Source organism: Phycodurus eques, chromosome 10 (assembly GCF_024500275.1).
Source record: "Phycodurus eques isolate BA_2022a chromosome 10, UOR_Pequ_1.1, whole genome shotgun sequence".
Classification (NCBI taxonomy): domain Eukaryota; kingdom Metazoa; phylum Chordata; class Actinopteri; order Syngnathiformes; family Syngnathidae; genus Phycodurus; species Phycodurus eques.
The window spans coordinates 5,891,021-5,916,963 of NC_084534.1; the positions used below are offsets into that span (position 1 = coordinate 5,891,021).

General features: G+C 40.4%; 1 protein-coding gene across 18 annotated transcripts in view; it reads left to right on the forward strand.

The window, feature by feature from the left end:
- foxp1b (forkhead box P1b) overlaps positions 1-19,018 on the forward strand; it is a 227,866-nt gene extending 208,848 nt beyond the window's left edge. For 13 of the 18 annotated variants that reach the window (XM_061687387.1, XM_061687388.1, XM_061687389.1 and 10 more), the window contains 9 exons: positions 2,203-2,290; positions 3,333-3,416; positions 6,306-6,513; positions 6,614-6,708; positions 8,709-8,810; positions 9,683-9,804; positions 10,576-10,645; positions 10,817-10,983; positions 14,380-19,018. In XM_061687387.1, the coding sequence (XP_061543371.1) occupies positions 2,203-2,290; positions 3,333-3,416; positions 6,306-6,513; positions 6,614-6,708; positions 8,709-8,810; positions 9,683-9,804; positions 10,576-10,645; positions 10,817-10,983; positions 14,380-14,524 (1,081 nt within the window). In that variant the 3' untranslated portion in view covers positions 14,525-19,018. The remainder of the gene's footprint in view (positions 1-2,202; positions 2,291-3,332; positions 3,417-6,305; positions 6,514-6,613; positions 6,709-8,708; positions 8,811-9,682; positions 9,805-10,575; positions 10,646-10,816; positions 10,984-14,379) is intronic. The other 5 variants (XM_061687390.1, XM_061687391.1, XM_061687397.1 and 2 more) reach the window with 2 other exon arrangements.
- The last annotated feature ends 6,925 nt before the right edge of the window (positions 19,019-25,943 follow it).

Consider the following 25,943-nt stretch of genomic DNA (forward strand, 5'->3'; position numbering starts at 1 on the left):
ACACACTGCCTACCAGACAGAAAGGAAGGTGAGGAGGACTCTAACGCCAGATTTCAGCTCCACATGCCAAGAGTAACAACTAACACGGTCTGAAATGTTGTTTTAAACTGCGTGTGTATTTTTTCTGTTTGAAAGAAAACATGACATACCTATCTTGACAAACATAAACACAAAGCACCAAATCCCCCGTTCCTGTTTTCGTGCTCAACACACAGAGAGGTGTGTGGTAAGAGCTTGCTTGGTGTCCGTAGTGTTCATAGTGTCCTGCCAGGGATCACAGCCAGCGAAACACGCCAGTGCCCTCTAGTGCTGCGTTGTCTGCAAGCCAAAACCACATGATTCAATTCAGAGATCATCAAGGGCAAGATGTGAAATCAAATGCATTGGATTTCTGAGCAATTACAATCCCATAACATGTTGCCGTTTACGTATGATATTAATAGCTGTAATACGTGTAAAGGAAATGGTGGCCTGAAGATCACTCAGTCGCGTTTCTGTTGTTAGTAATTGCAAAGTGACAAAAATGACGTAAAAATGATTGCATTACATTACAGGCATGTGTTGAGTGACTTGTTTTATTGTGCCATTTACATTACACATTGTCTTTGAAAAGTGGCGTCATTTGAAGTCCAAAAAGTGACACATGCCAACATTCATAGTCTCCCTCGTTGTCAATTCCCCGAACCCGGCGCTCTCGTGTCCAGACAGTTCTCTGAAGTCCGCATTAGGGCCATTTGAATATTTCATTTCCTATTAATTATGCACTGTGACTCTCCATGTCATTAGAAGAAATAAAGTGGAATGTAACAAAGGATGAAAAGAAGCGGGGCATATGTCGCCTATGAACAGGGAAATTTCAAAGCTGCTCACGTAGGCTGCCCTTCATTGAAAATTCAGTCTATGCCAGTAAATTGAAGTTGAAGCTTCTATACCTATTATTTTCTTCTTTGAAATTTTGAATGTACAAAAATGTTTACCAGCATCATTTACAGACCTACTTAAATTGAATTGATATTTGACTGAAACCAAGCGAAAGCTCATAGAAGTCTGTCTATAGTAATTTAGTATTCTATTGTAATATTTGATCTTAATTCTTTGCATCAACACAATAGTAAGCGCTGGGTGTGTGTCAGTAATTTTCAAGAGGGGTTTTCAAAACACTATCTCATAATGTCCTATATGTCAGTGTGTGTGGTAATAAAAGCAAAAATGTGATGCATTCAATACATGCTCCGGTAATAAGTGTACCCTCAGTATGGCATCGCTGACTCTTTTAGATTTGCTAGGAACGAGAGCAAAAAGGTGCATTCATAAAGCCAAGCGCTTTCCACACCTTGCCGCCGTCTCCTGCCGCCAACGTGTGAGCTTCAAGACAGGCCTGGTGAGAGTGACCTACATGGTCACTGAAGATGTGATATAATTTATGATATATATATATATATATATATATATATTGGATCCATTAGTGAGCATAATGAAGTAGTGAAATGAAAGGGTATTTGTGAAATCAGTTCAAACATCCTGCTCGGATTATGATTAAATGATTAATGAAATGCCCCTGCATAAGCATTTTCAAACAGTAATTCATGCGGTGGCTGATAAAATTCCTCCAATCATATTTCCTTCACTCGTGAACCTTATCTGCACCATTTTATATGAATCACAGGGGGGGGGGAAACCTTGTCTGGAGCCTGCCGAGCTACTTATTTAGATTAGTTATAAAAGTAGAAGCAAAGAGAATATATTTTCCTGTATAAAATGATCACATATAATTATATGCATAACTCATGTTTGTGACAGATCCTATTTCTTCTGTGTGCCTGGGTTTTATTTAGAATATTTACATAGAAATTTTAATGATACAAATAAGGGGGAAAAACACAGCTTTATATGCAAATGCACCGTAGTCAGAATACCATAGGAAAACTTACAGTTCTTCAGTCATTAAACTTATCTTCCATAAAACATTGACGGCCATCCTTGCGTGCTTAAAATGTATTTGTTGGTTCCAGGCACTGGATATTTGGGCTGTACATAGTTTTCTCTTGCCAACTCTTTGCAGCGCCTTGCACTACGCCGGGTTAGATAGCATCATTAAAACAGACTTCACAGGACGGTTTCTGACATCAAACAGCTGAAACAAGCTGCAGCAAGTGAAAGTGACACATGAATGTTTTGTGTTTTCTGCTTTTTGTTTTCCAGGCATCTTAACAATGAGCACGCTTTGGATGACAGGAGCACCGCCCAGTGTCGAGTGCAAATGCAGGTCGTACAACAGCTGGAGCTGCAGGTATTGTCTCAGCTTTTGTTTTTGGACCAAATATTTATGTCGTCTTCTCCTGACAAACTCATTTGCGCCTAACATCCTCAAACCCCCCTCCCCACCCCCATCTGACATCAACTACAGGGTCACCCATAGAGCCCCAATGATATATATGTGTACATCTGCAAGTATAACCAGTCATTAAAAATGTGTTTTGAATGCATGACAGCTAGAAAAAGATATATGAAGAGCCTGGAGCTAAGTAGAGAAGATAATTACATTTTGTATATGACTGGGTTTAAAAGTTATTTATGACTAACTCTTTTGCGTCGACAATAAAATATGAAATCTCTCGCAAAGTGGTGATAGAAACTCAGTGTTAAATTACAACTACTAATAGAAGTAAAAATGTTTTTGCAAAATCTCCATTTTGTTATTTATTACTTTATCAGTTACGAGCAGTCTTTTTTAGTTTAGATTTTCTGCAAGAAATAATATCAATTAAATGTCTCCATAAAGATAAGATACAGTATCGCTCACATTCTTTTTTTTTTTTTTTTTTTTTAGAGGGACTTTAAATGGACTAGTAAGTTAGTGGCAGTTTAAAATATTGAACATATCCCCCCCAAAAAATAAACTATACTAATAAAAATAACAATATTGTTTAGTTTATTGTAATGCCAGAATTGTCAGTTTTTCAATTGCACATTTTCTTGACATGACACCTGTACTTTCCATAACATGCATGCATGTTTAATTCTGGTTGTAAGCTTTGTCGTTTTGCGGCCTCTTTTTATTTCCTTCCTGGTTGTATAATATTCAGATAGATGAGTGAAAATTTATCAGACGCACACACTTCTTTTGCTTGTTGTTGGAAAAAAAAAAAAAACCTGTATCTTTGTAGATGATACTATTTATCAGGTTCTATAATGTATTTTCATAACAAATAATTGAGCTTTGTGCAGAAGGAAAACAAGTACTGATTTATCACTGTGACAATAAAATATGTTTGTGCCGTTTAAAAAAAAAAAAAAAAAAAAAAAAAATCATGTGCGCTCCTCCTTTACAGCTAGCGAAAGACAAAGAGCGTCTGCAAGCAATGATGACACACCTTCATGTTAAATCTACAGAGCCCAAAGCCACCCTGCAACCGGTGAGCGAGCCCATCCTGCAACTCTTGTTGTCCCTCCCCCATTCCTTTGTTTGTCATAATTGGAACACATGTATCCATTAATTTGTCCCTCTGTTCTCTTATTTTATCTACTAAATAAAAACAGCTGTTGTCTCTCGGGAGGCAGTATATATTGTTGGGACCACATCTGCTGAAATCCAAGATTCAATTTGGTGTCGGAGATAAAGTGCACACAAACGCCTTCGGATCAGTAACTGAACGGAAGCGCTGCCTGTTTGGCGTGCGAGATTATTGTTGTCATTATTATTATTGATTATTAAAGCTAAATAATAGACATCCCTATCGTAGTCATTATTAAAGCAGCTTAAAGGACGTTAAATAACAATCCTGTCCACGACAAAATCAAACAATGAGTTATAAAAATAATAATAATAATAAAGTAAACATTAATACGAAATTAAAAACATTCTAAATTTGATAAAATTATGAACAAATTAAATGACATATTAAAAAATATAAAACTACTATATAATAATAGATTATGCATTAGATATAATGTAATGTAATATGACATTAAAAATCTAAACTATTATATAATAATAGTTGATGTATTACATATAATGTAATATAATCATGTTTATATGTGTTAGATATAGATGTACCATAAAATAGAAGTTTAAAAAAAATTAAAACAAAAAAGAATTACCATGACCCATTCAATGATGCTCATAACTACATTTATAGCATGCCATATACCATAAAGTCTAATCCTTGTCATTTCGAGACAAGTGCTTAACACGTGGCATTTTAAGGGGCTGGGCTATTCTGTCATGCCAGGGACCATGTATCGCTCTTTTTATCGCACCGAGAGCCAAAGATCATTGTACACACACACACACACACAAATCCACAATACACACGCAGGAGGTCTGTCTCCCGTCACATTGTGAAGCTTGGATCATTTATTTACAGTGGCCTATTGATGTGCGCAGGCGACATGTGCACTTGTCTCTGCAGTAACAGTCAGCATCGCGTGCCTGGAGAAATCAAAAGACAACAACAAAAGACTGTCTGTTAAAGCTGTCCCTGTGTCACATGCTGATTGTGTAGATTAGAGTGCAAAAAGTGGGCTTTGACACAGGGACATTTGTATATGAAAAGTGGTTGAGGCTGCAGATAGCATCTTGAGTTGGTGTCTCCCTGCGGCCTGTGAGAATGGCTGTGTCAGAACTCGACAAGAACGCTCTCAAGGGGTGCTAGGATTTGTATGCAAATTAATAGACTGCTGTTATAAAAGCTGTTTAGTTGGCCACCGTAATCTGCTGTCAAGCGCTAGACTATGATACATACCTGTATGTCTGGCCTGACTGGGTGACTGGTGAATTGGCACAGGTCAAGGAACGTGACCCCAGTGAAAAACCTCCTGACTAGATGCTGAATGAATGCAAACACATCTCCCAGTAATTTCTCATTACACATTTCTCTTCTGTTGCATATAGTAAAAGCATGTTTAAGTATCCAGCTGCCATAGTAAAGTAGCAAATTATAAAGTTTGCATTTCGTCGTGATTAATGCTATCTGATGGGGGTGCATGTAAAACATCAAATGAATAGGATTCATTTTATTGTCGTAAAATGGATGAGCTCGGGGGTAAAAACAAATTTCGCATTACCAATGAGTGTGTGTGCGCCTGCGCTCGGTGTCACTAAGCATTCTTGTCAGAAATCTGACCTTTTATGCCATACATAATTGAGGAGGGACTTTTTGTTTATTTTCTTTAGCAGCTTGCCGAGTCAAAGCTAGTATAATTAGATCACCAATTACCATTTAATTAATTTCAGTCTGAAGTCTCATTTTGTCTGTACGCTGGAGTGAGTCCAAATGGTGAGGCAAACAAAGGCCAGGCTATTACCAGCCTGTCTGGCCTATTGTTGCAACCTCTCCGTGTTTATGGCCAGGGAATATGGATGAAACAAGAAACAAAGCTGGCTAATCCTCACCATGAGAAGTCAACATACTATTGATAGCATTGTGCAAGTGTGATTTATTTTCTTCACCATTCTCAGTTGCTATTTGTTTGCAGCTGTTGGTGAGGGTGGATAAATGTACATTTTCACCAGCATCATATCAGTTTATTCGTTCCTATATGTTCAAAAAAGATGTTTTTTTTTTTTTTTTTTCAGGTTTTATTAGTGTTTTCTGGAAATACAGTAGTTTTCTTTCTGCAAATGAATTAGACCAAGGGGCAATGTAAATGTGTCATAAGTTCTCCTGCCAATTAATAGCTGGAGCAAGGGTCAGGCTCAAATTTTCTACTTCGCTGCTGCTGCAGGATGGACGCTTGGCACACGGCTCGCACCTGCCTGAAGCCATGCTATACCTTTTGAGCACCATTTTTACTTAGCCCCACCATGGACGCAGGCCTGACTACTTCTCACTAATATTTCCGCGTCACCTTCCATAGGTCAAATGATAGTGGTCAGTCAGAAGCAGAAGTCATAAACCATCAGTTTGTCCCCATAACCAGCGTTTCTATCTTATATCATTTCAGCGGGCAATTAGCCACATTGGAATCTTCCTCTGTCAGTGGAGAATTAAACGTCTGCATTTGTCTGTGCTCTTCGAGTCACATTTTGCCTTCCTTTGCGGTCAGCATTCCAGTGTAGTCCTAGTGAAAGGATGAGATGGGGGTGTTTTCAAAAGAGACAAAAGATTAAACAAACTGACCGAAACAGGAAGGTGGAATTGGCTGAGTGCTGAGAAGCAGAAGCAGGGAGTGCTTTAGTGGTATTCCTGTCAGTTTTTCCAAGCATTTAATGCTTATGGTTCATCTTTGTGGGTAAGAAGTGTTGACCATTTGACCTCATATCTGTTTTTTTTGTTGTTGTTTTTTTGTGCTATATCCCCTAGCTCAACTTGGTGTCCAACATTACATTGTCAAAGTCCGCCCCTCCTGAAGCCTCTCCTCCGCTGAGTCTCCCCCAGACCCCCACCACGCCCACAGCACCGCTCACCCCCCTGTCTCAGACTCATTCTGTCATCACGGCCAACAACCTCCACAGCATGGGCCCCATGCGACGGCGTTACTCTGAAAAATACAACATGCCCATCTCTCCAGGTACTCAAACGTAGTTTTTGTTTGCATGGTATTGCCCTGCCTTGCTTAAAGGTTGTCATCGACAACAGTGTCATGAAGCTCATCATTTATGGTACAACAGCTTTTTTTGTCATTGCAGATCTCAGTCAGAACAAAGAATTTTACATGAATGCAGACGTTAGACCACCTTTCACGTATGCCTCATTAATAAGACAGGTAATGTTCTACTTGTGGCACACTATTTTATGTTCAAGAACCACTCAGGGCATGATTTACTGAAGGTTGGCACGTGCAAAAACGGGTGCAGAATTGATTGGTCACACAAACGGACATAGAAGATTGTGTCTGCCAAATGCGCTAAATTACCACACAGTTCATTTTGCGCATTCTGAGAAGAATACAGTGTCTACAGATAGATTAATTTAGCATGCATAATGTTATTTGGTTGTTTTTTTTTTAACTTGGGACAAATTGCTTAGCCATGAGGAGGAGGCACAGGCAAAATGCGGAGAAAAAAGTCGAATAACTCTGCTAAATCGACAGAATTTTTGCCTCGAAGCTCTGCAGGGACCCAAAAAAAAAAAAAAAAGGTTCCGCCGGAACCGATTTTTCACAGACATTTATTGCAGACAGACGCAGTGTTAGGCCACTGATAAACTTTGCAAAAAACGACAGAGGAGCATCTGTATGTGATTTTTAAGACACTATTAGATGTGTAATGTACATATAACACGATGAATAAGTGAGTTGAATGGTAGTTAGTGGTGATTTTTTTTGTTTTTGTTTTTTTACCAAAACTGATAATCGCGAATGCTAACCTTTGAGTAAAGGCTGATTTTCTTGTCTCAAATTATGTGCAGAGTTTATACCATAAACTCAGCCAACATATGCAGTTTAAGGATGGAAGTCTGGCCCTCAGAAATGAGAATAAAATGCATGTTAGTAGGGGCGGCAATTCCTCGAGTACTCGATGAAATATCTATAGGATAACCGATTCTAAAAAGATTCGATCGTGACAACCCTACACTCTTGTGAACATTTTTGAAAATGCCAGAAACAACAATTATCATAAACATATCATCTATGCATGCAAAAGTTTGGAGCTTCTATAATGATTAGGTCTGGGGTCATTTCAGCGCAATGTGACAGTTATCTGGTGCTGGCCTCTTCCAGAGCAGTTTTTTGGGTGTGCTGTCACAAGTTTTAAAAGCAATGTTACGAAGCATCGGCACTCAGGAAGACTTTCATCAAACAAAACTTTCATGTTTTATACGACACTTTTATACTCTTTTATGTAATTTGCTGGCTTCACCACAATCTGAGTGACAGATTAATTTTCTGTGACTCTGGGATATGTTTGTTTGTCTCCCACTATCACATCCAATTCCATCACTTAAAACTTCATTTTGCGCTTTTACAGCTGTTGCCAACAGAACGTGCAATCTGTTCGAGTGAGTGAACACGCAATTTTGTGCCTGCTATTTGGAATCGTAGTAAAAGGTCGCAACCTTAGTAAAGCACGTGCGACACGCCCACCAACAGCACGCACAATCTGTTAGCGTGAGCACGCAATTTAGCGCCCGCTATTTGGAATCTTCGTCAAAGATCGCAATCCTTGTAAATCACGTGCAACATGCCCACCAACAGCGCGAGCAATCCGTTAGCGTGAACGCCCGCTATTTGGAATCCTACTGTAGTTTTGGTTTTTCTGTCTTTCTTGTCAAATTTGAATGGATGTAGACAGTAACTGAGTATTCATCCTCAAATGATTACATGCATATGAGATTTTGTAAAATGCAGAGGAAAATTTCATTTGATCAGGCATTTCAGTGATTACAACCAAATTCATTTCACACCACAGTAGGGATGAACCTGTTTTAAGAATGCCAGTCAATTATCGCTTCGTCCCAGTAATCTGGGATCTCAGGAATTAATCTGAGCTGGCCATAATTGCTGCCCTGTAATCTGCCTGAGAAATGTTTTGCCTGCCCTTCATGTAAACCCACAAAAGAAAATGTATTCAAATCTGCCGTTTGAATGAAAAGTGTAGGGGGCTTCCTTAAACAGCCCAGTACACTTTGCACTTCTGTCCTGTTGTCTGTTTTTCTCGTGAGAACGCGCACACACAAAACCTGCCAGCTTCTTGTGATTTATTTAACACTTTGTGAAGGAAGCAACATTTGAAATATTTGTTTCTGTCACTGTCCCTCATCCAGGCGATCCTCGAATCTCCGGAAAAGCAGCTAACACTAAACGAAATCTACAACTGGTTCACACGAATGTTTGCATATTTTAGACGCAACGCAGCAACGTGGAAGGTAATGTTTCTATTCATCAATTGCCTTATTCAACCTGTACATGACATATTCCAACAATGAAATATGTCCAATAATGATTTATTTCCAAATGATCCTTATTTTTGCCAAATGCATGATTTAACATCCTTATTCTGTTCAAACGAACCACAAACAATCGCAATGTAATTTGTTGGGATGTTCTGTTGGTGGGTGGTTTCACTCCACTTTCCACTAAACCACAAATGAGCTCACAGACACACAATCCAAAACAAAACAAAACAAACAACTTAAAAAGAAAAGACATGATGGGAAAAAAAAGCAAAATATGAGCGGAAGAGGCAAATTAAGAACCGAAAGCCTTTTCTAAGCCCTTGGTGATCCGTCACGTGCCGCTGGATGCAATTTAAACACACAATGACCTTTTGCAATGACCCCATTCCTCATTCTCTCTAAGAACTATACTGCATTTCACTATTCTAAACTGCTCACTTTTAGTAATTACAAAGTTCAACAGGTCGTAATTATGGGTTTCAGCTCATATTTTCAACTATGTTGATTGATTTATGAATGGCATTGCTTTTTCTTTTTTTTTTTACCTTCAACTCCCAACTGATTTTGGTATTTGAAAATTGTCGATATACTGTAGATTTTTGGAGATTCCACGTTTTTCTTCTGACATATATTTCACGAAGACAGCCTTGACATTGACATGGATTATTGCCGCGGACCATGAAATATTTATTTAAGCACCAGTGTTGTAAATATAATCTCGATTTTGTATGATTTTGATGCCCGGTCTTATCGATATCTTTTTTTGCAATTAAATGTTCCTCATGCAGAGATGTTTACTGATAGCACCTTTTTTTTTCTCTTTGTTTTTACACCAACTGCAGAATGCAGTCCGGCATAATCTTAGTCTACACAAGTGTTTTGTGCGAGTAGAAAACGTAAAAGGGGCTGTGTGGACAGTGGACGAAATAGAGTTCCAAAAGAGACGGCCTCAAAAGATCAGTGGGTAGGTTTGTTCGTTTGAGTTGACTGATGGGAAGAGGCTGCTGCTGCTGCTCCATCTCATTGTCTGTGTGCCATACCGTCCAAAGTCCCTGCTTGCTTTGGCGTGCCTCCCCTACATGCTCTCAGAAGGCTTTTGGTGATGCCCCATAACCCACAATGGCTTTGGCTTATTTTCATTGTGATCCTCACCCTCTCCCCTCCTCCCTGTGTTTGTGTGTGTGTCTGTCCGTCGTCCGTCTCCTCACACACTGCATCTGCATCTGGCTGTCCCCCGCTGGTTCGCTTTCCCAGGGTGCCATTCGCACCAACCTTTCCCTGCATAAGTGCTTTGTGAGAGTAGAGGATGAATTTGGGTCCTATTGGACCGTTGATGATGAGGAGTTTAAGCGTGGCCGACACATACGGCGAGGCCGCCCTCGGAAATACGCCGTTGATGAGAACTTTGACGAGTAAGCACTTCCGCCTGTCCCTCTGCAAACACCAGAGCCAAAGCCCTGTACATCCACCATCACCCCTACCCATGCATGCTCCCCCATCAGTGTCGCTACGGTGCAGTGATCCATCATGCTTTTGTCTTCAACTTATACCTGCTTCCCATGCACTTCAACATACTATTGTCATACTGTAACGCTTTATTTTCACCAGTAAATGTTTTGCTCTCATGCCAAGTGCATTGATTTTTTTTTTTTTTTTTTTAATATATTAGCAAATATGAGACTGTAGCTGAGAAATGCATGGAAGGTGAGATGTATTTACATTTTTCTGTTTGCAGAAGTCCAGCATTGGTGAAGAATATTCAGACAAGCTTGGGCTATGGGCCGACCCTTTCCGCTGCATTCCAGGTGAAAATAAGAATCTTAAACTGCCTCTGGGGAGTCATCCAAATAAAAAAATAAAACACCTAATGTCATAGGTAGATGTATTTGTATAAATAGAGTGATGGGCAACTGAAGTATGTGCTGACAACTCTCTTCCATTCCACATTTCATGCTTTGGGCCTGCCTGCATTTCAGGCTTCAATGGTGGAGAACAACATACCTCTATACACAACGGCTTCCATTGGAAGTCCCACCCTCAACTCCTTGGCAAACGCCATCCGTGAAGAGATGAATGGAGCAATGGACCATGGAAACAGCAACGGCAGTGACAGCAGCCCAGGACGCTCGCCACTGGCAGCTATGTGAGTGACATACACTATCTCTCTGACAGGCTGAGGAGGGAAAATATTTTGTTGCAAATAGACATGAACAGGGACATTTCAGGGAAAAACGTCCTATTCCATGCCTGCTATATAGGAAGAAAAACTATCTCTCATATAAGCTGATGAAAAAGGAAGCAATGTCTAGGAGGGCAATAATTGTAGGAATGATACCAAAAGGCGGGTGGGGTCATAGCCTACATTGTGGCTGGCCTCCCAGTAGAAAAGGAAACTCCGCCTTTGGCAATTGCTTCTGTCTCCAGACCAGCAAGGAAGAAAAGGCCAGGCCCTCTCTGTTTTTTTTAGCAAACAGTTTATAAACTATTATTTCTGTTTCTTGAAATTAACAAAATTCAGAATTGTGTACACGTTGCAAATGACAGAGTGAGTTAACTGTTGGCTCACACACGGTGAAACATGAGCTCCGACACATTCAACAGTGTGGAGGAGCTGCCTAAAGAAAAACAACACGAAAGCAAAATTAGTCTGGGGGACATCATTCAATGTTCTTGTGTTGGAAAGTTGCGGTTGGCCTGCAAACCGCAGTTCCCAATTCACTTGTTGGGTGGGAGTGTCTGCTAAGTTGTTTGAAGCTTAAAATAATACAGCACGATGCATGCGTTCCAGATGTGAGGGCAGACCACTCCAGGATGGCCTCCCGAAATGATGCCTGCAAACAAAACAAAACGAAAAAAAAATAATAAGGTGTAGCAACAAAGCTCAGGGCCAACTAGAGGAAAGTGCCATCCCTTATCACTGAGAACATACTGTAGCTGTGAGCATGGCTGTGGAACAGGAAAGGCAGAGACAGGATGGGTGTGCTGGCCTAAAGGCAGCCTGCTTCTCCCTTCTGCCCCTCTGCGTCTACCTTTAGGCTGAACGCTCTCGCTCTTTTTTTTTTTTTCCCCCATAATTAAGTGTACATGCTTTGTGCAAGTACAAAACTTAGTTTCATCGATTTTCTCTAGCTTCTTATCAGACCAACACACAGTAAAACTTGGTTTGGCATCAGCTATGCTCATACTACATTTGAAAAATATGTGCTTTTTTTTTTTTTTTTTTTTTTTTTTTGCCGATTATAAACAAACATTTGGGAAAATGTTGAAACTATCCCTGGCATTCTAACCAACGTATAGTTATTGCTTATAGAAGAATCCAGGTCGAGATGCAAAAATACAAACACCGACATCATAACTTCCTTGGCGGAGGCAATATCTGTTCGTGCTTATGGGTTGTCTCGATATTTGCTCAATGTGTAAAAGGCAAGCAATGAAATATAACAAGAGCATGTTTCTTAACTAGCCAAATGAGCATCAGGTATCCAGAGAAGGCTAATTATAAGCAAAGTGTTGGATCAGCATGCTGTTCAATAGCCTAGTAATAACAATTTCATGTCTGCCTCGCAGCCACAGACTCAGGCCCGAGGCAACAGCACTTGTGGGGTTACTTTGATGTGAAAATGATGGAAAAGCTGACTTGACTCCCCGCCCCCCCTTTCTTTTTTTTTTTTTTTTGGTCATTTACAACAAAACATGTCAGCTCATGCGCATACAGTATGATTGTCTAAGTGCGAATGGATCGAATGTGGGCTTTGGTAATGAAGCGCATGCCAGTTAGTCCCTTGTCGGTGTGCTTAAATGAGCCCGATGCTTGGTGGTGACGCCGCGCCGCCTCCACAACAGCAGCCTGACACTGCGGTTTAGAGCGGCGGAGTCCCCCGCAGCTGCTCCTAATGTTTTTTTTCCTGCTTTCTGCCACAGCTCACCGTCTCCCCTTGCGCTTTATTCCTGCTCTGTTTGTGTAATGAGAAATTTGGCACATCTCGTCTCTTTAGTGGCTTTTTTGCCCAGACTGTGAGCTGGAGGGGGGGACTCATGTTTTTACCTTGTTTACAAGTGACAGCATTATTATTCTCATAAGGGCTTTGTTTCTTATCACAGAGTTGCGCCGAGCGTGCTGCTGCTCTCCTTTGCGCGCCTTCCCTGCCAGCACTTTTCTTCCTTTATTGACACTCGCTTGAAAATATGCATTAATTGTGGAGTTTAAAGCGCGCGCGGCTGTGTCTGAACGCTGTGTTTGCTTGAAGTTGATTAATGATAGAAGCCGGCGAGGGGTCATCCTCTGGAGACCCGTCTCGCAGGTTGTGCATGTTAACGAGCAGGAAGGGGGAACACACAGCGCAACGCTGATCCGCCGCCACCGGAAGGCTGACAACAGCAGCCCACTCGCTCTGCAGAGTCCATTCTCTCCTGTTCCCGTCTCACGTGGTTAATCTTCCTCATTTATCAATTCTAAGTGAATACCTTGTTCTCGGTTGCCACGAACATAAAAGCGTGGAGCTGTGCCCGCACTGGAATACCTCGATAGAAAGCTGAAATTATCATTGGGGCCGCAGTGATGCCAGACATTTGTTTCTGTTCCCTGTTCCTTCCTTAAAGTCAATGTCAAAGGTTACGATAAAAAGCAAAAGCATATGGGTCATTTTCATCAATAACGTCAAAGGCAATTTCCTTTTAAGAATCAATTTTACTGAAATGAGTATTTGCATTATTGGCAGTTCCATCCATCTAAAGGTCATAATTGTTTCTCAGATTGTTTTGGTTTTTTTTTCCCCCCAAAAGTATGCAAAAGTATCTTTACCGTGAGGTGACCGAAAAGAAGCTTCGTGATTTGCAACATGTTTCCTAAAGTTGCTAATTCCATTTTGGGATATATCGGATTTTTCTCCGACTGCTTAATATGCCTTTCCTATGAAAACGAACACAAATGCATCTTAGTGTCTCCAGAGTTCCTTTTTCTTTAAGTTCTTTTACTTTTAATCCCGACTGGAGTGACACTCATTATGTTGTTGCAATACACCAGAGGGATCTGTGAACTGAAGTGCCAGAATGAGGCGGCCATTTTGCATGCACACAATAGCAGACAGCGAAATAAATAAATATAAATATTTATATTTCGGAGGTATAAATGAATTTGGAACGATTGCATGTTTTTACTATTATTACCGTTGCATTTCAAGATTGTAATGGGTTTAATATGTACTTAGGATCACTTATTCACTTGTATCTGCAGATTTTGGAGTGGCAACACATAAATTATGTAAGTCACACAATTTCTATGAAGCTGTGTGTCTTTACCGATATGCACTTTTGTCTTTAACGTTATTAAAAAGAAGTTGATTTTAACGGGGCACCGCTATTTGCTCTGTCTGTAAGGATTGATTGTCTTTGCTATGAATGCCTAAAATTTTAAATCATCAATAACTTCAATTAAATTAAAATTGTTTTTTTTGGGTGTTTTTTTTTTTCTATACCGTTATTGATCAGATTTTCTGATAATGAGCCATATTTGCATTTTTGAACCCCTCTGCTGTCCCAGGCATCACATCAGCGTCAAAGAGGAACCACTGGACCCGGAGGACCACGAAGGACCTCTCGCCCTGGTAACGACTGTCAATCACAGTCCCCACTTTGACCACCACAGAGATTACGACGACGACCAGGGCCATGACGACATGCTGTGAAGACTGCGCGTTCATCCGGGAGACGCACAATGAACAGCTGTCTCAAACGCTGATGGCCAATGTCGCCGAGTATCTTTTTAGTGCCATAACAAGACATTGCAACACAAAACATCCCACAAGTGGGTCCTTTTCCCTCCCCGATCACTTTTTACTTTTGAAGTCAAAACAACTTTTGCTTTCTACTTTGTGTCGGATGGATCAGTTTGGTACGCGGCGACGAGCTCGCCTCACAGATGAGAGACCAGAAGGGGACAGAGATCCTTGCCACGCAGCCAGGACGGACGGCAGACTGTGGCAGGGTTACATCCATCTCTTACCCCCCCCCCCCCCCTCACACTATATGCCCCCTCCCCACATCATGCCTGCCTGAGGACACACATATTGACACAGACCAAGTGACTGACATGCCATTTAGGGGAACGTGCTTTCACTGCCTTCAACACTTTGCATCGCAATGAGTCCATCTACTGTGCGAGGGGTGTTTTTATTTGTTTGTTTGGGGTTGTTGTTGTTTTTTTTGGTGGCGGGGTGGGGGGGGGTGGGGGGGGGTGGGTGACAGTTAAGACTATCAACACAATGTCTTTCCATCATTCAATGCTGTTTATGATGTCTCTTTTTTTTTTTTTTTTTTTTTCCTCTAAACTCATCAGACCTCATGTCCGTGCTGTGGAGATTGTGTTTTCTGCACTTGATGATGAATGTTTATGATTTCCTCTAATGTTGTTCTTTAAAAAAAACAAAAAAACAAAAAAAAACACACACACACACACCCGAAGCAGAATGTCTGACACAGTGTATCATTTTTCTGTCATTTATTCTAGGGAGAAAAAACAAACAAACAAAAAAAAACAAAATATATATATATATATATATATATATATATATCTTGACTATTCACCACCTCTGCGCCCCCTTCACCACCCCCTTTCACGAAGTCCACCGGCCTATGATGAAGGCGCTCTCCACGCGTCAATGAAGCCTAGTGTAAGATGCGAATGAATGACAGAGAAATTATACAGGTTATGTTTTATCCTCGTGACGTTCCACTTTTAAACACGGCTGAGCCGCGAGACACTTTCTGATCACTTGCAAGCGGCGAGCAGTTTAGCGAGGGAAAATGAAAATGTCAGGTGTGCACCAGCGGGATAATCATTTCAACTCATTCCTGTACGTAGCTGCCATTGTTGATCAGATGGGTGGATTTCTCCACTCTGTAATTTCCTTCTGTCCAGCTGAAAGACAAACTTGCATTCCCTGAGTGTTTGTTCAGTATCATGCGCCAGACTAGTTTGACCTGAGAGTTCATCATTTCACAGCAGATGAAACGCTTTTCCTTTCATGTCGGGAAAGGGTCCAAGACTTTGCAACAAATGTTGTCGGCTCTCGATAGAGCCAGGAGGAGGGTCTGAACACACAAACACAGCCATTTCAGACAGCAATCTCATCTACTTGATGCAAAATCTTACCAATACTATACGTCTTATTTCTAGTCAAAAACTCACTTGAATACACTTAAAATAAGACTCATCGCTTACAATGTAACTTGTTTTTAGACCATTTTCACTTGTTTCCGGCAACATTTTCACTTGAAATTTGACATTGTAATCATAACAACAAAAACTTACTCCACTGACAATTCTTTTCCGACTCATGTCAAAGCAAACATTTGTTTGAAACAAGTGACAATTGTTGAAAAACAAGTTACTTTTTAGGCGATGAGCCTTATTTTAAGTGTACGGTAATCCCACGTTTATCGTGGGGGGTTAGGTTCCAGACCACTCCCGCAATAGGTGAAATCCACAAAGTAGCAAGCTCATATTTTTTTTAAAATGTATTAATATTATTGTATTTTAAAGCTCCCTCCCCCCACACTCCGATTAACCTCTACCATAACCTCTACTTTTAAACACCTTTTAATCTCTTAAACATATAGCAAAGGACAGTAGCGCTGTACACTATGTACATTTTATTCTTTGTAATGTGTTTTAATGAATTTCTCTTGGTTTTTTGGTTTGTTTGTTAGGCTCGGAAGCATTTATATTACCATTGAAAACAATTACAGCATACAGTCAAAATCCGGCGATATGGTGAATTATGTGCAATAAATCCGCAATGGACTGAATCTGCAATAGGTGAACCGCGATATGGCTAGGGAACCCTGTAATCATGTTAATTTTGACTAAAAATAAGACAAATATTCTTGGGAAGATTTTGCATTTTTGCAGTGTTGGTGAGACGGTCACTAAATTCCACTTGAGATCAATGGGGGTTTTTATCAAGAGCATATTTTTAAATGTTTCTTATTTTTGGTATAATTATTAGCTTTTTGTGAATCATTGAGTACTAAAAATGGTGCTCTGTCACTACCAAAGAGATACAATACTACTAATTCTATAACCAAGCAACAAACTGATCGGGCCAAATCTGGCTGCTCCTCCTCCAGTTTCCTTTCCCATCGGTTTGTCAGCTGCGATCGAGCTGGGAGACGGAATTGAGGAAAAGGCTCCTCACGCTGGTTTTAATCAAACCAGGCGTCACAAAAAGGGCAACTGCAGTGACCCAAAAATGAACGGGAGGCCATTTTGACCAAATTAGGGCAACTTTTTGTCTTTGTCGGTGAGCAGAAAATGAGCTAAATCTATTAAATGAGGAAAACTATTACAGGGAATCAAGAGATAATAAACAAAATCAAACAAAAAGCTTTGCCGAGACCAATGAGCAACTGGACCACACAATGACCCCATGTTTCGTTTCTCCATCCCCTATCCATGGCTATCATTTGGAATGATTGTATGCCTGTTTTTAGATGTTTTGTGCGTCTTGACTGGGTTCCCATGTACCCCAACGTTGACAAGACATTACGATTGTTTTTAAGTTTCTGTATTACTTTTTATATTAAAAAAACGCACTCCTGTCAACTATTAAGCTGGGTACAAGGTACTTTGTAGCAGTTACTATTATCGATGACTACGTTTAATGCTCATTACCGAAAAAAGGAAAAGTCCAATTTGCGATTTCCAAATGAGGCATTTTTCCGAGGATCATGAGAACCGGGTCAGACTTGCCCACCAACCTCCAGTCTCTACCTAGTGTGTTTGCTTTTGAAAAAGGGGAAAGACAGCCTCAAACATTTTAAGCATGTGAAGCTTGACATTTCTAAAGATGACAGCATGAGAAAAGAGTTCATACAGCAACGGGAAATGATTCGTTTACATCCAGATTTCGCTCAGTTGTTCTCTTGTCTTGCATGTGTAGAAAGAAAGTGGCAAAAGTGTTTTGGAAAATGTCTGTCTTCAAGGTTCCATCTTTCATTTGGCGACGCAGCAAACACTCAGCTGTGTGTTTGTCACCACTCAGTCTTGTGTGGGATGAAGCAAAGCGACGCCTTTAAGGGTGCTAAATTAGGTTTGTTGTTCTCGTTCTGAGTCAGTAAAGATTTCGTCTTTCCCCTCACTTCTCTCAAAGATGCATTTGTGCTGTTGCTTTATCACAACTGCTTCGTGTTGACATTGAGCAAAACTGCTGTATGTATTGGGATATCAAACTGTGCTGCACATGTATTCAACTTAGTAATTCTTGCTTTTAAAATTTCGAAAATCATCAAGGCAGGAGGGGGTGGGCTGAGAGCCAATTTTGGATTTTCAACTGTAATATAGGAACAGACTTTTCTCTGTTATCATTGAATTTAAGGCTTTTTGTACAGATTTTTCCCTTTTTGTGTTTTTGATACTTCCTTTTAATGGTCCAACCACTGCCTTCTGTGGCCATATGTGAAACATTATTGCTCAAGAAAAGGCCACACATATGTATTTCCTCTTTAGGATGGAGATGTGTTGCATGACAGTCCTGGCTCGCAGAAGAGGGGCTTATGGTTGAAGTGGTCCGTAATAATATAAGGGTGTATTACGCTAATAATATTTTATATGGAGGTAATAGGAAAAAGACAAATATGCAGTGCCAAGATGTAAAAGGTGTAAAGACTATTGTTAAATACTGCCTCCTTCGTTTTTGCTTTATTTTTTAAGGAAAATGATCAGATGTGTGTCAAAGAGTTTCCCTCATCCTTTTTTCTCATTCAAGATTTCATTGTAAGTGGACAGAGGTTAAAAGCTTCGAGACTAAGCTTCACTTGTCACAGCACACTGAGCTAAGAAGCCATCGTTGCATCCACCGTCAACCATTGAGCCCGCTGTAATTGCGTTGGATTTCCACCTCTCCTACCATACGCTTATATGCAGATGGCGGGTGGGGGGAGGGCCAGCTTGGCAGCCCGGAAAGGCCATTATCTCATCTTGCAGCAGCTTGTCTTTCTTTTCTTTTATTTATTTGAGGATGAACTATGTACTTTCTTTTCCTTGTTTTTTTTTTATGTAGAGTAATCATTTGCTCCTCTCTTCCATGAGTGTGTCACCTCATCATTCCTTGTCTAACTGATGCAGACCAGTGAGACCACTCTGTTGTAGTTAGTGCCAACTACTGACATGAGCGTTCTAAACATGCAATAAAATGCTGGTTGTTAAGTCGGTTTCTTCTCACTATCTGTTTATCGACACCAAGCTCCCCCAAACCTGTGCAGCTAATGACCCCAATTAGAAAATGTATTTCTGCCCCGGGACCCACACGTATATACTGCACAGTAATGACATAAACTGCCAGGGGCAGATTAAACAAAATTACAAAATTAAAAATAAAATATACTCCAAATGGAACCTACATGTGCGCGCACACACGCGCGATAATAAATATATACTTTTTTTTTGGGGGGGGGGGGGGGGGATTTTGAACTGCTTCAGTGAAGAAATACAGCCTGAGAAGCCTCTTAAAAAAAAAAACTGGCAAACAAAAATAAACTAATAATAAAGAATACAACAAGCATGACTTTATAACAACAAACATGTCGAAAGGCATTTGGTCAAGATATTATAAAATAATAAAATAGAATTTCTCTCTGATAATCGGCACCCCATTAAAAATTAACCCATTGCCCATTTTGGGCCCCAACACTGAAACCCTGATCTACACCAACATGCATCCGCATTGTCTAATGCAAGTTAGTGAACACACGTCGCCAGGTGAAAGGTTTTATTTAACGTGAAGGTTTTAAAGTCACCGATGCGCTAGTGGTTACAAGAGGACCATAAATATCACTATGGTGCCACAAGGGTTTAAGTTGCCCGTTATTTTTGTCTCCGGAACAATTTAATACCGACTTGTGTTTGTCATCACGACTCACAGTCTCAGCCTCAACATTAAATTATGTCATAATTAAAAACAGACAGTTAAACTGTCTATTCCCAATAGCAATTTAGGTAACTCCATTTGATAAGCTGTAAATTGTCGTGGCATTAAAAAGTGCAGGAATACTAGCACGTGCGTTTTGGTGAGAGCTAATGCTGATGACCAAGACTTGTTTTTTATGACCAAGGGGCAGGTCACACTGGCCACTAAACAGGTGGCAAAGTTCAAGTCTAAGCACTTTTAATCTTGTGAAACAAGCAATTACAAATACTTGCATTGATTTGTTAAAAAGCTTTAGGTGACATAAATTGTTTCTTGCTTAGCGTACAGCTAGAACACATAAATGTCAAGGGATTATTAATTAAGGCTTTTGAGCAATAAGATTTAATGGAAACAATATAAAATCCCAAGCAACCTTGCTGGAGGCACTATGTCACAGTGTTTGCAGCACTATTGTATAGCCATGTTGTTTCCATGACAATGACCACAGTCATGAGTCATGAGACACTCCTGGTAAAAAAAAAAAAAAAGTATGCGTCATTTTCATAGATTTTGATCAATAATGTTAAAGACAGACACAAAAAAATGTTTTAATGCCGCTTTGGTTTTATAGGGGTAAATGGTAGGCTTTACACGTTCAGGATTTTTGGGGCCGATCACCGATCAGCGAGTTTAAAAAAAACAATAACTGATGACCGATCCGATCACAAGATGGAGGAATGTGTCTGTTTAAATGACCTGTTCATTTACTGTATGTACTTGTGTACTTAATTGATCAAAAAAATGTATTTATGATAAATCATGTATCTTTGTTCCTCTATTTATGCCAGTGAGGCATAGTGACAGACAGAACAAACGAATGGTCTTCTATTAGATGGTAGGAGGTAAATATTTTTGTTTGTTGGTGTGCTGTGAGATTTCTCAAGTGTAAAATATGTTCCTTGTCTCCATAAAGGTTGGAAATCACTGCTCTAGTCAGACTGTGTATTCTAATCAGTCAGGTCAAACCAACATTACATGACAGAAATAATGGGTGCTAACTTAATGTAATGAAATGACTTTATTTTTTAATTAAATGACTTCACCCACACCGAAACATTAGAGCATGATTCGACAGAACGGCGGCATGTTTACGTCCAACCGTTCATGCTACCACTTGCTTGCTAGGCTACGTAACGTTATGTTGCCTGCTTGCGAGCCGTATCGTATTCAAAGTACGGGAACATAGCTCAAGCAAGCCTTAAACGAACGTCCTCTCTTGTCCTGACCACCAACACACGTTTTCCCCCATTTTGTCCTTGTAATACAAAATCGACGGGCTCCACTCTTGTTGTCGTCGCCACGGTAACGAGTGTATCCGGTCGCATTTGAGTTGACAAGATAAAGCCCGATGATCGTAAAAAACGGAATGTAGTGGATTTTATTGCAGTAGTCTGACGTAGTGCAATCGTGAAAGAGCAAATTTGTCTTGTAGTCTGATAACGTGTTGTCTGTCTCAGACATGTTGTCTGTCCCACATCGCCGACATGTTTTTTTTTTTTTTAATAACTTCATTGACCATCAGATATTTACAGTAGTACATCAAAAGACACACGACAAGGCTAAAAATAAACTAGCTTTTGGATTCAAATATACTGTGCATGCGGCGACGCCGAATAAATGTCTTTTGCGGAGCTGATCAATGACGTCATTGAGCAGATTGGTGAATTATGACATTAAAGCCGATCAGCATAAAATGCAAAATATCGGCCGATACCGATCGGCCCGATAAAATGGGTGTAAAGTCTAGTAAATGGTTAACATGCTATAACAGCTGCGCTTAAAGTCCTATATTTAAAAGGTTATTGGTGATTTAAACTTCTAGGTATTTATAGTAAAGGCAATGCTTGGCCCATTGAAAATACACTTCTTTTTATAATGGTAAACACAAAAATGGAAAACGGTAAAGACGGCTTCATAAAAATCACATTGAGTTACACAATTTAGGTGTTCAAACTTTGTTGATACAAGCGCATAAATTAGGTTAACTACTGAAACCCATTGCACTCTTGTCTTTATGCAATAATAATAATGGTAAAGACATGCAGTGTTTTGATATGTATTCATTCAGATCTCAACGCCGCCATTATGTGAATGCAAAATGGCTGCCTCATCCTGGCACTTCAGCTCACAGATCTCTCTGGTGTATTGCAACAACATAATGAGGTTCTCTCCAGTGTCATTAACGGTTAGACCACTTGAGTGACAAAGACGGGTAAGCGGATCGTTTAAAGACGGCATACGGTGGTGTCAGACTACATGTCGTGGAGTGTTGCCACTGTCTGACTGAGATATGGCACGATTTTATGGCAGTAGTCTGACATCGTACAATTGTGAAAAAAACAATTTGTCTTATAGTCTGAGCCAGGCATTAAAGCATTTGTATTGGTTTTCATGGGAAAAGGCATATTAAGCAATCGGAGAAAAATCATATACAGGACGGCAAGGTTAATTCCTCTGTTTTTGTTGTATACTGAAGACATTTGGGTTTTAGATCAAAAGATGAATATGAGACAAAAGTTCAGAATTCCAGCTTTTATTTAATGGAATTTACATCTAGGACAGAGGACCTTTTGTTTGAAGTCACCCACTTTTCAAGTGAGCAAAACGATTGGAACATCCATGCATCCATTTTCTGTACCGCTTATCCTCACTCGTGACGCGGGCGTGCTGGAGCCTATTCCAGCAATCTTCGGGTGAGAGGCGGGGTACACCCTGAACTTGTCACCAGCCATTGGCAGGGCACAAATAAACAAACTAATCATTCGCACTCATATTCACATCCACGGGCAATTTAGAGTTGCCAGTTTACCTCCCATGCATGTTTTTGGGATGTGGGAGGAAACCGGAGTACCCGGAGAAAACCCACGCGGGCACGGGGAGAACATTCAAACTCCACACAGGCGAGGCCGTATTTAAACCCGAGAGAGATTATAATGTGCAAAGGAGGTTTCACGATGTGTAGCAGTAACGGGGTGCCATCTTTGACGTGCACCCTCCCGCTCTGAGCCTCAGCCTACAGCGCACTGAACTTCAGGGAAGTCAATTGGGTGAGAGAAAGAATAAAATACATCTAATGCCAACAGTGAGGTGGAAAACAAATTAAACTGTGACTTCAACAGTGGTTTAACTTAAATGCAAATAACCAGCTAACATTAGCATATGTATTTTCTGTAATATCCGAGCGCTGGAGACACTCTCTCTTCAAAGCTCATGCACATTGCCTGAAAAAATATATATGATAATCAAATAAAAACAAGTACTGTTTTGGAGTTTATACTGTGCCTGCCGCTAATCTAAACTGGGTTGTCAAGTTCTTCAACTCTTGTCTGATAGCTTCACAGGATACAGCAGATTAGCCAATCAGTGGGAACTCAGTAAAACATTTTAAGTACCGGCAGCATTAGACACTCGTGTACATTTATTAGGTTTTCAAAAAATAAAAGTCTCTTGTGAAAGTCTAACCGATACCCCCCCCCCCCCCCCCCCCAGTAACATATGGACTATATATAAGTGTTCGCTCACCTGCCTTGACTCACATATGAATTTAAGTGACATCCCATTCCTAGTCCATGGGTTCAATATGATGTTGATCCACCCATTGCAGCGATAACAGCTCCAACTCTTCTGCGATGGCTGTCCACAAGGTTTAGGAGTGTGTTTATGGGAATTATTAACCATTCTTCCAGAAGCGCTTTTGTAAGGTCCCACACTGATGTTGGATGAGAAGGCCTGGCTCTCAGTCTCCAATCTAATTCATCTCAAAAGTGGACTCTGTGAAGGCCAGTCAAGTTCATCCACACCAAACTCTCTCATCCATGTCTTTATGGACCTTGCTTTGTGTACTGGTGCACAGCCATATTAGAAATGGAAGAACAGTTCCCACAAAGTTCGGCGCATGGAATTGTCCAAAATGTTGGGTCCTTAGTTTCAGTGAAAGGAACTCTGAAGGACTCAACAGACCAAGAGCTTTTGGACAATCCATTGCTACTAACTTTGTCGGAACAGTTTGGGCGTTGCCCATTCGTGTTTCAACATGACAATTCACAAAGACATTCATGACAGAGTTTTGTGTGGATGAACTTGACTGGCCTGCACACAGTCCTGACACCAACCTTTGGGATGAATTCGAGTGCAGATTGGGAGCCAGTCCAACATCACTGTGTGGCCACACACTTCTGGAAGAAAGGTCAAAAATTCCCGATACACACACCTGAAGCTTGTGGAGAGCCTTCCCAGAAGAGTCGAAGCTGTTATAGTTGCAAAGGGTAGACCAATGTCATATTAAACCTTATTGATTAAGAAGGGGATGTCACTTCACATCATATGTGAGTCAAGGCAAGTGAGCGAATACTTTTGCCTATATAGTTGACATTTAAGTTCATAGGTTTGGTTAAAAATACTCCAACCCTGTGAGAAATTAATTGTAAAGTTCATAAAAAGTAATAGAATTCAAATTCATTGACAGGTTCTGATGATTTAATCCACAAATAACTGGTTAGCTTCTTCTTTTAAACCAAGGGTGACCACACTTTTTCTTCCAAGGGCCACATACAGAAAAATTGAAGGAGGCAAGGGCCCCTTTTGACATGTTCATCTATTTAACACAGTAAAGTAATCCATCAGTGTAGGTAAAGATATGTGAAGCTGTAATATATATACTGAATAGTTAAATAATAGCTCGATCATAAAACAAAACATCAATGATTTTGCTGGATTTTAGAGTGGCCAGTGGCACTACTGAATGATGTGTGATTGGTTGAAAACAAGGAAGCGACCACCCAGTGTTGAAAGTACTGTAGTACAATGCGGGCAAACGACACGGGCTGCTGTTTATTAAATGTTCCTTTTAGTCAATGCTGCAGGCAGCTAAGAAAATGGATGGCCACAATGTGGACGAATAGTTTTGACCACACTCCCTAAGCGAATCAGAATCAAGAATCGTTTGGCACTGGAATCGAAACGAGGAAGTGGAATCGGAACCGGAATTGCTGGAACTCAAACAGTGCCCGACCCTAGTCAAATCACAAGTATGTATAAAATGTTTGCTCAGTTTGTCTTTGAGTAATTTAGCGAAGCTTAACAGCTAGCTTGCTAGCTAACGTCAGCTCTACAGGACACTATCAATGTCGCTGTCAAAAGAACAAGTCTGTGTGTTAATCTGTGCAACCAAAAAAAAAAAAAGTCAATTAATAAGCCAGCCATATATTAACTTTGTCTGAATTTCCACCACATCTATGTTTGAATCAACTCACCTCTTGAAATGTAAATTACCACTAGCGTTCTTTCTCCCTTGGAAGCAATTTACCTCACAAAAATATTTTCTTTTTGACTGACACTACGGTGGGTGAGAAGAAAACTAAAAATAATTACTCGAGCTATTTCCCCTGCTTTCTTAATCACTCTGCCTTGGTCAAATGACATAAGCAATTAAAAGACCAATTTTCCAACATTCTAATAATAATAATAATAAAAAACCATTTTCCTCCATTCAGCCCAGCAGTGAACACTGGCCAAGTCCCAACATTGTAGTGTGGCAATTAGCAGTCCTGCAGTGTTTGCTTTTCATGGTTTGATGTAAAAATGTGTTTATTAAGACGGGCTGCAGGCGCTGCTGTGCAATAGACCTGCACGTAATTAGCTTCCAATTATTTGTCTTTCTCAGATATTGTAAACTGGTACTTAGCACATCAGTTAAATTGACACAGTGGACGGCTTGGTTTACTCTGTAATTAAAATGTGTTCTGTTAATTAGATGATGACCACTTTATTCCAGGGCTCTTGTGTTTGGGCTCCTCTGCGGCTCGCTGTTTGGATCATGAGTTGCCAGAAGCTTCCCTAATCAGCCCTTGTTTTCTTTCAATTACCACCTGCTGTTCAAAAGGCATGCATCGCTGCCCCCGCCCCTGCACACACCCAAGCACACACATGCACGCACGCACGCACACACACGCACGCACGCAGCAATACGGCGGGGCCAACACAACATTCAGTAATTCACAGCCGGCCAAGTCTTTGCATTAATAGAAAGCGCAGGCAGGTCTCAAAGCGAGTTCAGGCAATTAAAAAAGGGAACCAAAGGAAGATGAAAGTATAAAGGTGCTTATCACATCAGTTAGCAGAGATGGTGTGTGTAAGCAGG